General features: G+C 37.9%; 1 protein-coding gene across 1 annotated transcript in view; it reads right to left on the reverse strand.

Moving 5' to 3' along the window:
* Positions 1-1,332: 1,332 nt before the first annotated feature.
* The window catches only part of LOC101968716 (broad substrate specificity ATP-binding cassette transporter ABCG2), a 126,070-nt gene continuing 115,020 nt past the window's right edge, over positions 1,333-12,382 (reverse strand). The window contains exon 13 of the mRNA XM_078020728.1: positions 1,333-1,600. Coding sequence (XP_077876854.1) covers positions 1,333-1,600 — 268 coding nt within the window. The remainder of the gene's footprint in view (positions 1,601-12,382) is intronic.

A 12,382-nucleotide genomic window follows, 5' to 3' on the forward strand; every position in this document is an offset into this window, starting at 1 on the left:
GAGGTTTTGTACATGCTTGTGCATATTTTTTTTTAATTTTAATATTTTTTTTTTTTTTAGGCGGACACAACATCTTTGTTTGTATGTGGTGCTGAGGATGGAACCCGGGCTGCACGCATGCCAAGCGAGCACGCTACCGCTTGAGCCACATCCCCAGCCCCTTGTGCATATTTTAATACACCTTTTGGGAAAAAATGCTCCCTAAAGGAACTATTAAATAATTTGTCCAGGGGCCTGGAACAAATATGCCAAGTAAACATTTGTTACTATTAATCTATACTTTTTCCTGAAAAAGGAATTATAATTCTAATAGTAGAAAATTATATATGTATATATATAATTTTTGGTGTATATGTAGTACCTTGTTTACATATAACTTTATAAACTGATAATTTATTATTTCATTTTTTTGTTTGTATTTTTGCATTATTTGCATGTTTTCAGCATTATTTTTAATAAGTGTGTTAAATAGTTGTTTAATTTTTAAAGTTAACTTTTAAAATTAAAATATACACAGAAAATTTTTGAAAGAGATCCAAGAACTCTGTAGTAAGCTATCCAAACTTGTGGGCAAAATTTATGTCCTAGTATAAGAAAAAAAAATAGTTTCCCCAATTTCTTCAAAATATTAATGCTAACAAGTGTTTTTTCCACTTGCAATAACTCCCATTTCATTCTTCAATATTAACTCTCCTTATCATCACACATTTGGGGACAGGCAAGAGTTTTATCTTAACCGACCTATGCAAGACTCCCCATCAGAAGCAGAATCAGTAGCACCACCACTTTATTTTCTGAATAAAACATTCTTAATAGACAGTTTTCATTTCCTATTTCGAAATCAAACTTCCAAGTGCACAAACTTAGTCATGTAATTTGAGCAGTATGCTCTTTTTTAACAAACTGTGCACCTAATACCCATCCACTTTTCCTGTAACACAGATTTGCTCATTTAATAGTAGTTCAAGTGCAGGAGTCTCAGAACACATGTGCTCAGAGGCAGAGCTTTAAAACAAATGAATATAAAGCACGGATAAGAAGGTCTAAAGGAGTCAGCTTGATCTTCCAAACATTCCCTGAAGCAGGACATCAAGCATCAGTGCCGCCCTGGAAATCCTCAAGCACTTCCCCAGGTCCGCAGGCTCCCCCGACCTCCCCCACCTGCTCCTTCCCACTCTGCTCCTCCCTCCTCACTGGAGGACTAAGGGCCTCCCCTTCCCTTCTGCACCTTGGGGACTCCGTCGCTTGGACTCAGGACATTGCTTGCAGCAGAGGCAGAGCCCTTCCAAGTACTGTACTCCCCAACTGCGGGGGTCTCCTGGAGCCAGGCACTCACCGCGGGCGGTAGCCTGGGAAGGTGCAAGCAGCCCTGCTCAGGGTTGAGGGCAGCGAGCTGGACAGCAAGAAGGCACGAGTACCTGACTTCGCACCATGATGCTCAGGCTTTGGGGCCAGAATGCCCAAGACCGCCTCTCCCCCAGAGATGGAGCTCCTTGGGTCAGGGCGGGGACAGAAGGCAAAAGGCGTGGCGCAGCCTGACCGACCTAGATAAGCCAGCCCTGGGTGCTCCTGTAGGGGACCTCCACCTTCGTTTGGAATTCTTGTCGCAGAGATCACTGTCCCTGATCACACAGGGACAAAACGAAACCCCAGGCTCTGGTGCTTTTTCCAAATGAACAGAAGAGATTCGCTCTGGTTTCAGTGGGACTTCCCGAGCTGATGACACCTCAAGTGGCTGGAAGTGTTTGGCACAGCTGCTTTCCTGCCCCTGAGCACTGGGGACTCTGACACCTAGACTTTTCCTCTCACACTTCACCCATCCCAAGGGCAATAGGCAATTTCTGGCCAATGAGTTTGGGACAAATTAGATGATTGTGCCCAGGGCCAAATAAATCAGAAACTGAATCTAAGGAGGTGGGGAGTTTGAATGAAAGTGTTCCTGTGGACTGTTTCAGTGTTTTCACACTGCTGAAATAATTACTTCTCTGCAAAAATTTGAGGCTGTAAAAATCCTGGAAAGTTACAGAATGGATTTAGGAGAAGGGTTGGTTACCAGGCTCTGTGAGTGAGTACTGCCATCCCAGAATTCACTCCCTGGCTTTACCCTCAGAAACTAGCATCAGCATGGAGAAATTCTTCTATCTGCAGTTTACAAAGAAATCTCACATTATCACGTCGTTGACCTTGAGCATTATTTTTTTGACTTTTTAAAAATTCTAGTTTGTTATATATGACAGTGAAATGTATTACAATTCACATTACACATATAGAGCACATTTTTTCATATCTCTAGTTGTATATAATTATATTCACTCCATTCGTGTCTTCATACATGTATTTTGTTTAATAATGACCATCTCATTCCACCATCATTTCTAACTTTGTGCCCCCTCCCATCCCCTTCCTCCCCTTTGCCCTAACTAGAGTTTGTCTATTTCTCTCATACTCCCCCTCCCTACCCCACTATGAGTTCTACTTATATTAGAAAAAAAAACATTCAGCATTTCATATTTTGGGATTGGCTAACTTCACTTAGCATTATATTCTCCAACTCTATCCATTTGCCTGCAAATGCCATGATTTTATTCTCTTTTATTGCTGAGTAATATTCTACTGTGTATATATAACACAGTTTCTTTATCCATTCATCTACTAAAGGGCATCTAGGTTGGTTCCACAATTTAGCTATTGTGGATTGTACTGCTATAAACATTGATGTGGCTGTATCCCTGTAGTATGCTGTTTTTAAATCCTTTGGATATAGACTGAGGAGTGGGATATCTGGGTCAAATGGGGGTTCCAGTTCCAGTTTTCCAAGAAATCTCCATACTGCTTTCCATATTGGCTGCACCAATTTGCAGTCCCACCAGCAATGTATGTTCCTTTTTTCCCACATTCTCGCCAACACTTCTTATTGTTTGTCTTCATAATAGCTGCCATTCTTACTAGAGTGAGATGAAATCTTAAGAGTAGTTTAATTTGTATTTCTCTAGAATTGCTAGAGACGTTGAATTTCTAGAGACATTGAACATTTTTTCATATATGTCGGTTGATTGTATATCATCTTCTGAGAAGTGTCTGTTCAGGTCCTTGGCTCCTTTATTGACTTTTTTTTTTTTTTTTAGCTTTTTAGTTCTTTATATACCCCAGAGTAATCTATTTGATGGGTGAGGGGTAAAAATTTACTCCCAGGATGTAGGCTCTCTATTCACCTCAGAGATTGTTTCTTTTGATGAGAAGAAACTTTTTTAGTTTGAATCTATTCCATTTATTGGTTCTTGCTTTTAATTCTTGCACTATAGGAGTCTTATAAGGAAGTTGGAGCCTAATCCAACATGATGAAGCTTAGGGACTACTTTTTTTTCTACTAGATGCAGGGTTTCTGGTTTAATTCCTAAGTCCTTGATTCACTTTGAGTTGAGTTTTGTGCATTATAAGAGATAGGGATATAATTTCATTTTGTTGCATATGAATTTCCAGTTTTCCTAGCACCATTTGTTAAAGAAGCTATCATTTCTCCAATGCATGTTTTTGGCACTTTTGTCTAATATAAGAAAATTGTAGTTTTATGGGTTAGTCTCTGTGTCCTCTGTTCTGTACCATTGGTCTACCAGTCTGTTTTGGTGCCAATACCATGCTGTTTTTGTTACTATTACTCTGTTGTAGAGTTTAAGGTCTGGTATAGTGAAACCACCTGCTTCACTCTTCTTGCTGAGATTTCTTTAGCTATTCTGGGCCTTATTTTTCCAGATGAATTTCATGACTGCTTTTCCTATTTCTATGAGGCATGCCATTGGGATTTTGATTGTAATTGCATTAAATCTGTACAGTGCTTTTGGTAGTATGGTCATTTTGACAATATTAATTCTACCTATCCAAGAGCAAGGTAGATCTTTTCATCTTCTAAGGTCTTTGATTTCTTTCTTTAGGCTTCTGTAGTTTTCATTATAGAGGTCTTTCAACTCTTTCATTAAGTTGATTTCCAAGTATTTTATTTTTTTTTGAGGCTATTATAAATGAGATAGTTTTCTTCATTTCTCTTTCAGAGGATTTGTCACTGAGATTCAGAAATGCCTTTGATTTATGGGTGCTGACCTGTTACTTTGCTGAATTCACATACTAGTTCTAGAAGTTTTCTGGTGGAACTTTTTGTATCTTCAAGGTATAGAATCATATCGTCAACAAATGGTGCTAATTTGAGTTTTTCTTTTTCTATGTGTATCCCTTGTAGAACTTGGCTGTGTATCCATTCGGTCTTGAGCTTTTCTTTCCTTTCTGATGGTTTCTTCTATTTTATTGCTTGATATTGGTCTCTTTAAATTGTGTATATCATTCTTGTTCAATCTGGGCAAATTATATGACTCAAGAAATTTGTTGATGCCTTCAGTATTTTCTATTTTATTGGAGTACAATTTTAAAAATAATTTCTAATTATCTTCTGTATTTCTGTAGTGCCTGTTGTGATGTTACATTTTTCATCATATATGTTAGTAATTTGAGTTTTCTCTCTCCTTTTTGTTAGCTTAGCTAAGAGTCTGTCAAATTTCTTTATTTTTTCAAAGAATCGATTTTTTTTGTCAATTTTTAAAATTGCTTCTTTTGTTTTGATTTCATTGATTTTAGCTCTGATTTTAATTATTTCCTGTCTTCTAATGGTTTGGATGTTTATTTGTTCTTCTTTTTCAAGGGCTTTGAGATGTAATGTAATTTGTTGAATCTTCCTTCTTTTAAGGAATGAACTTCATGCAATGAACTTTCCTCTTAATACTGCCTTCATAGTGTCTCAGAGATTTTATATATGTGTCAGTATTCTCTTTTACCTCTAAGAATTTTTTAATCTCCTCTTTGATGTCTTTTGCAACCTATGATTCATTCAATAGCATATTATTTAGTCTCCAGGTGTTGGAGTCATTGTTTTCTAATTTCATTCCATTATGATCTGATAAAATATTTTTGTATTTGATAAGAATTACTTTGTGGCATAATATATGGTGGATTCATGTGCTGCTGAGAATAAAATGTATGCGCTTGTTGAAGGATGAAATATTCTATATATGTCAGTTAAGTCTAAGTTATTGATTGTATTATTGAGTTCTACAGTTTCTTTGTTCAGTTGTATTTTGGAAGATCTATCCAGAGGTAAAGGAGGTGTGTTAAAGTCATCCAAGATTATTGTTTTGTGGTCAATTTGACTCTTGAACTTCAGAAGAATTTGTTTGATGAACACAGATGCTCCATTGTTTGGTGCATATATATTTATATTTGTGTGTCTTGTTGGTGTATGGTTCCCTTGAGCAGTATGAAATGTCATTCTTTATGCCTTTTGATTAACTTTAGCTTGAAGTCTACTTTATTTGATATAAGGATGGAAACCCCTGCTTGCTTCACTAGTCCATGTGAGTGGTATGATTTTCCCAACCTTTCACCTTCAGTCTGTGTATATCTTTTCCTATCAGATGAGTCTCCTGGAGGCAGCATATTGTTGGGTAACTTTTTTAAATCCAATCTGCTAGCCTATGTCTTTTGAGTGGTGAGTTTAGGCCATTAACATTCAGGATTATTATTGAGACATGATTTATATTCCCATCCATTTTTGTTTATTTTTGTTATTGAACTTGACTTGGTTTCTCCTTTAATTAGTTTTTCCTTTATGGTAATACCTCCCTCTGCTGGTTTTTATTGTTGTTTTTTGTTTCTACTTCATGGAATATTTTGCCAAGGATGTTTTGTAGTGCAGGTTTTCTAGCTGTAATTTTTTTTAACTTTTGTTCATCATCAAATCTAAAGCTTAATTTTGCTAGATACAAGATTCTTGGTTGGCGACCATTATATGTTGTTCTGATATATGTTGTTCCAGGATTGGGTCTGGGTTGAAAAATCTGCAGTTATCCTAATTGCTTTCCCCCATATGTAATTTGATTCATTTCTCTCATGGCTTTAATATTCTTTCCTTATTCTCTATGTTAGGCATTTTTATTATAATGTGCCTTGGTGTGGATCTGTTATGATTTTGTACATTTAGCATCCTGTAAGCCTCTTGAATTTGGCTTTCAAATTCATTCTTCATGTTTGGAAATTTTTCTGATATTATTTCATTGAATAGAATGTTCATTCCTTTGGTTTGGAACTCTATGGCTTCCTCTATCCCAATAACTCTTAAGTTTGTTTTTTTTTATACTATCCTATATTTCTTGAATGTTCTGCTCTTGGTTTCTTGCTGTTTTTCACTGTTTGTTCTACATTCTTTTCAAAATTATATATTTTGTCTTTATTGTCTGAGGTTCTGTTTTCCAAGTGGTCTGCTCTGTTGGTGATGCTTTCAATTGAAATTTTTATTTGGTTTATTGTTTCTTTCATTTCAAGGTTTTCTGGGTTATTTTGTTGTTGTTGTTGTTTGTTTGTTTGTTTTAGACCCTCTATCTCCCTATTGAAGTAATCATTTGCTTAGTGTATTTGTTTATGTAGCTCTTTGTTGAAATGATCTTTTGCTACCTGTATTTGTTCTCTTATATCATCCTTTAATCCACAAAACATTTTAATTATGTACATCCTAAACTCCTTCTCTGTAATTTCTTCTGCTGGACTGACCATGGATTCTAATAATGTGGTATCTTGATTTGTTTGGGGCACTTTCTTCCCTTGTATTTTCATCTTGCTCCTGTGTCTTCCCTTCTATCACTGTGGGTCTGAGGCATTACCATTTTTACCCTGTAGGCTTATAGTGCTCCTGTAGGGTTCCAATACCTCTCCTTTGTGAGGAAGGACAATGTTCACAGATCCCAATATAAACAATATACAATTCATTGCTATTAAGAAGTATAGTTTGGTCATAATGTACAGAAATGTTGAATTAGATTATTATCTATAATATAGTCACTAGGTTTGTAAAAGGGCTTACAGTTTCTGATGGACAATGAACCAGGGGAGAGGCATAGGATGATATGCTGAGGAGGCAGGATGTGAGGATCTAGAGTTAATATATGTTAGGAAGTGTGAAAGAGAAATGAGGGTTAGTAGTAGGAGAATAGACAGGAAGTAATTTGGGTAGGCAAGTATGTGGAAAGATAGTTGAGTACATAAGACACACACACATATATATTAAGAAAAATAAAGGAAGTTAAGACAGTAAAATTGGAGGGGAAAAATAGAAAAAAGGGTTATACAACACAACAATAATATACTATTCAGACATCCCAGTTCTCAAATCCTAATTCATGCAAAGTACTTGGTTTCACATATGTTGAGGGTGTGAGGGTGAGAGAATAGAGGGAGAGAAGAAAAAAATACCTTGAAGGAAGGAACCAGTTTTATTGATTGTTTTGGTTGGAGATCAGTTTTTTTTCCTGCTTCCCTTCTTATCCAATAGGTGGGGTTGTCTGTTGTTAGGTAGTATCTCTAACCTCAGGATGTTGAAGGTAGCCATTTGTGGGTGGGCTGTTCCTGGTGCAGGGCTCCTGGAAGTGGGGTGTGGCACCCACCAGTCCTGGAAGGGAGACTGCACCTCAAGGGTATCTTTTTGGGCCCGTTTGCTAGTATGATTTTAATGTCTGGTCTTATCTATTTATATTGCCTGAAGATCTCCCAGTTCCTGGTCTCTCTGTTAGTCTCTAAACTGTTGAACCCTTACCCTCTTCTAAATAAGGGACCTCTCTCACTGGGACTCCTGTGTGGTGCCCTGATCACACTGCATACCTGCCTCCCTGAGAACTATTTTGTGTTGGGCAGTTACTGTGATGGGTTACTGAGTACTGGGGTGAGGGGGAGATTGGAAACTGGGTACCTGGCCAGCTGGAATTCCAATCTGAGAGTTACTCCCAATAAAGATGGTGATGAAGGTGACCCAAGATGGAGGCGGACTGATTTTGGCGATAGAGTGTTGGGTTGGCTGGGGGGAGCTGGGTGAAGGCATTGTGCATTGTATTCAGAGATGAGTTCTCTGTGGCATGCAGTGTTGCAGCTGTTGTCTGTCTTCAGCCACTGTGGGATGTCCCCAGGTTCAGGCAGACTACCGAGTGTAGGGGACTATGGCAGTAGCTGCTGAGTCCCAAAAAGAGGCAACTGGGAGAGCCCCCTGTTAGTAGATGGGGGTCCACAGGGGAGTGGAAGCTGGAGTTCCTATGGGTGGGTAGCAGCTGAGTGTCCTGCATGGGAGCAGAGCGTGTCTGGGAGTTCAGAAATGGTGCCATGATCCTGGTAAGGCACCTGCAGTCCTGCGTGGGCTAGTAGTTGGGAGTGGGGAGTTGGGAGTCAGGGGTCCTGCTCGAACACTGAGGCCTGGAACCCTGCACGCAGGCACAGCAGTGGTGATTTCTGTGCAAAAACAGCTGTGTAGGGGTCCTCTATCACTCTCAGAAAAGCAGTATTCCAACTAGTTGAGACCCGGGTCACGGAGCAACTCAGAATGCTGCCTCCCTCTGGCCCACCATCTTGGATCCCAGACCTTGAGCATTATTTCTTTGTTCCATTCAGGGAAGTTTCAGGCAAATAGGGAAGATAACAAAATTTTTAGTATATAATGTTTCAGAATATTAAAAATACTATATTGTAGACTTTTAAATAACTTAGGTGTATATCTATATGCACCCAAACATTATCATGAATTTATTCTTTTGGATTCATTTGGTAGTTTAAAGACTCTTGAAGACCCATATAGAAATACATTTTATTCATGTTTCATTTTAAAACAGAATTAGGATAAATTATTTATTGCTGATTTTAATGACTATTGTGGTATCAGAATTCTCTGAAAGCAGTTCAAAGAAGGGTTATATTTATTAAAAAAGGAGAAATAAAATGTAAAATTGAGATGAAGCATAAAAAATCAGAAACAGTATAACAGGTTGTATATAGTGTTTTGAAATTATATAAATAAAATAAATCAGCGTTCTGGGGATGAAGCTCAATGATAAAGGAATTGCAGCCTGAATTTACACATAAAGAAGTCAATAAATAAATCAATCCAAAACATATACCCAAAACTTCTGTGTAGAAAAGAGTTGGATGAAAATAATGAAATATTTGTTGTGGCCAATAATATTATTATCTTTTTTTTCATCTTGTATTTTAGTGTAATTTTTTTAAGAGTGGAAAGTACAAGCTTTATTAAAGGACAGCAGAAAAGACTTCTCCCCAGAGGAAGAAGGAGACCCAAGAGGTGGAATCCCTAGTGTAATTTTTTATAGTTGATTTAATACAAAACTATAGCTCTTAAAATTAACATATCATTTTTTTCAAAGGTAAAATCAATTGATAAAATGAACATATAAAGAGACACAATGCTTAGCATAATATTTTCATTCAAAACAAGGCCAAAACAAGAGAATCAAAAAAGTTTGCACCTTATATTTCATCTAACTTATAAAAGAGTTTCTGTGTGTGTGTGTGTGTGTGTGTGTGTGTGTGTGTGTGTGTGTGTGTGTTTCTAAAGTGCCCATTATGCCTTAGCTAAATGGAGTGGCCTTGTGAGAGTCACTAGATCCTTCCTTGTGTAAAGTTAATGAATGGTAGGACTTCTTCTTCCAGTGTTTTTCAGGGTACCACCCTATAATCTGCTCTGTGCTGTCCTTGTTTATGGTTTGGCTCTTTAGCGTCCCTGGAGAAGCTCATATATTGATGTAGGAATGTTCATAAGTGAAATTATTAGATTATGAGAGCTATAACCTGGTTAGTAGACTAATCCATTTGAAGGATTAATAATTTGAGTGGATTATGGGGTGATAAGAGTAGGCAGGTGGGACATGGCTGGAAAAGGTCGTTCATTGGTTATTTGCCTTTGGGTATTGTATCTTGCCCTGGCCTCTGCTCTCCTCTCCCCTCCCATCCCCTCTTCTTTTCTTTCCTCCTCCTCCTCCTCCTCTCCCCGCTAGAACACTGAGGCCTGGAGCCCTACACGCAGGCACAACAGCAGTGATTTCTGCTCAAAAGCAGCTGTGTAGGGGTTCTCTCTCTCTCTCTCTCTCTCTCTCTCTCTCTCTCTCTCTCTCTCTCTCTCTCTCTCTCCTTCCTGGCTTCCAAGACTGAGCCACTTTCCTCCACCATACCTGTGGAAGATACTTTCTTCCTTCATGTATTCTTATCTGGTATTTTTATCATAGTGACAGCAAGGCAACAAAACTTGGTTCTAAAAAATGCTTCTGTAAGTGGACACCTGAAATTATGGATTCTCAAAAGGCAGCTCTATTAGATCAGGATGCCAGGGATAAATTTGTTCTATAATCTGGATACAATCATGAATAGGTACTTAAGCATCAGTGGGAAACATGGTGGCTGGGTTTAAGTGTATCATGAATTCAAGGTGACATTAGAACTACTTAGTAATGTAGTTTGATACTTGCCTCATCTCCCCAGGTAAGTCCACAGACTTCTTTTGTACCTGTAAGGGGAGTATGTACAGTGACAGCCTAGCTGGAGGTCAATTTCTCTGCTTCTCGTGGCAAATCACAAGGGGTGCTACCACACTCAAGCATATGGGCATCCGTAGTGATGATATCCAGCTGTTTTGGGAAATAAGCAACATTCCCTAAATTTCTTATTTATAAATGACTCAGATGTTTAATCAATATTCAGCATAACAGAAATTTAACACTTCCATGAAGAGTACATTTATAAATATTTATTTTATTTCCTTCCACCTAATCTATCATTGACAGTTTTACATACATGAAATATCAGACAAGCATGTGTCAAAGAAAACCCCTATAAGTTAAAGTGCTGTACTTGACACACAGGATACACACGAGAGATATAATAACAATACGAATTTATCAGTTTTTTAAAGGACAATTCAATCCAAATTATATGTATGGCAAAATGGAAGAAGATAAGGTCACTTTTTTATATGACTCAACTTTTAAGATATTCCTTTTCTTTATTAAGAGGGTTGAGAGCCAACGTTTGGGGGGTAAAGCGGTTTTCATAGCAGTCTAATTTTTTAAAAAGACTCTTGACCTTTTTTCCTTTTTCTCCCACTTCCCTCTCCTTCTTTTTTCTCTTCCTCCTCCTTCTTCTTTTTCCTTTTTTTTTTTTGTCTCTAATAATGTAAGAGTTAACACTTACATGGTTGCATTCCACATAGGACTGTGAAATAAATCTGCAAGTGATCTTGAATAATGGTTATTCTTAATATAATCAGAAGAAAAAATAGAGAGCTACACTTTACATATTCTTCTTATGATTGTAATTTAAGATTTATTTTAAAAATACTCCACCCAAATTTTTAAATTAGGCATGCTGAAGAAACAAAATGTTCAATTAGGTGTTCATAATCCAAAATAAATTCACCATAAAAATCTACAAGTATGGGCTGGGGATGTGGCTCAAGCGGTAGCGTGCTCGCCTGGCATGCGTGCGGCCCAGGTTCGATCCTCAGCACCACATACCAACAAAGATGTTGTGTCCGCCGAGAACTAAAAAATATTAAAAATTCTCTCTCTCTCTCTCTCTCTCTCTCTCTCTCTCTCTCTCTCTCTCTCTCTCTCCTCTCTCACTCTCTCTTTAAAAAAAATTCTACAAGTATTTCTGTGAGATAATTATGTTAAAATGTTCAGGAGAAATCCCTGAATGAGCATAGTGGCCCCAGAAACCCATGCTAAAGCTATTTCTCAGAAATAAGAGGATACTTTACCTTGACAGGTTTAAGTTAAATTCTCCCCAACACTGTCTTCAGGACCCAATGTTAGTTCATTACTCTCCTGGGGATTAGGCAGTATTAAAAAAAAAATCACTTTTATCCCTCTCATAGATTCATAGGTATAAGTGGCCCAGTTTGGGAGAATGCCAACAAATGGGCTGCATGTGGAGATGTAATTAATATTTTCCTTTTCATTACTTATGCTGCAGGTAGAACCAGATATGCGGACCCTTGCAATGAAGGCCAAACCAGACCAGACCATACCTCTGTAATCAAATATGAGCCATCCCCATCTAGAACCAGAATAAACCAGAGAGAAAAAAGAGAACTTCTGTAGACAGAGAATCTTTAATCCTTCTCTGACTGCAAACCATACCCCTCCCCAATGAAGTTCAAGCCAGAGATTCCTTTCAGATATCAAATACTGTGCATCCCAAACCCAGAACTGTCACAAGAAAAATTAAACTAGAGGGAAAAAAAAAAGAACATGTTCACTTGTACAAAACTGGCTCACAGGGTAGGACATCTTCACACCCAGAGAGTCTTTCTACAGTGAAAAAGTGAACCAGGGTAAAGCCCTGGGAATGGTCCCTGGGAAAGTGTCTTCGACACTTGTTTTAACTTGTGCACAGGTCTCCATAGCAGTAAAGGTCTGAAAAGCCATGAAAAAGGTCCTTCTGGACTTTCTTCTTGATGATCTCACCAAGATATTACCAAACTAGACCTATTTTGCACAATATGCAATATGTGCCA

The sequence above is a fragment of the Ictidomys tridecemlineatus genome, chromosome 9, assembly GCF_052094955.1.
Source record: "Ictidomys tridecemlineatus isolate mIctTri1 chromosome 9, mIctTri1.hap1, whole genome shotgun sequence".
Taxonomy (NCBI): Eukaryota; Metazoa; Chordata; class Mammalia; order Rodentia; family Sciuridae; genus Ictidomys; species Ictidomys tridecemlineatus.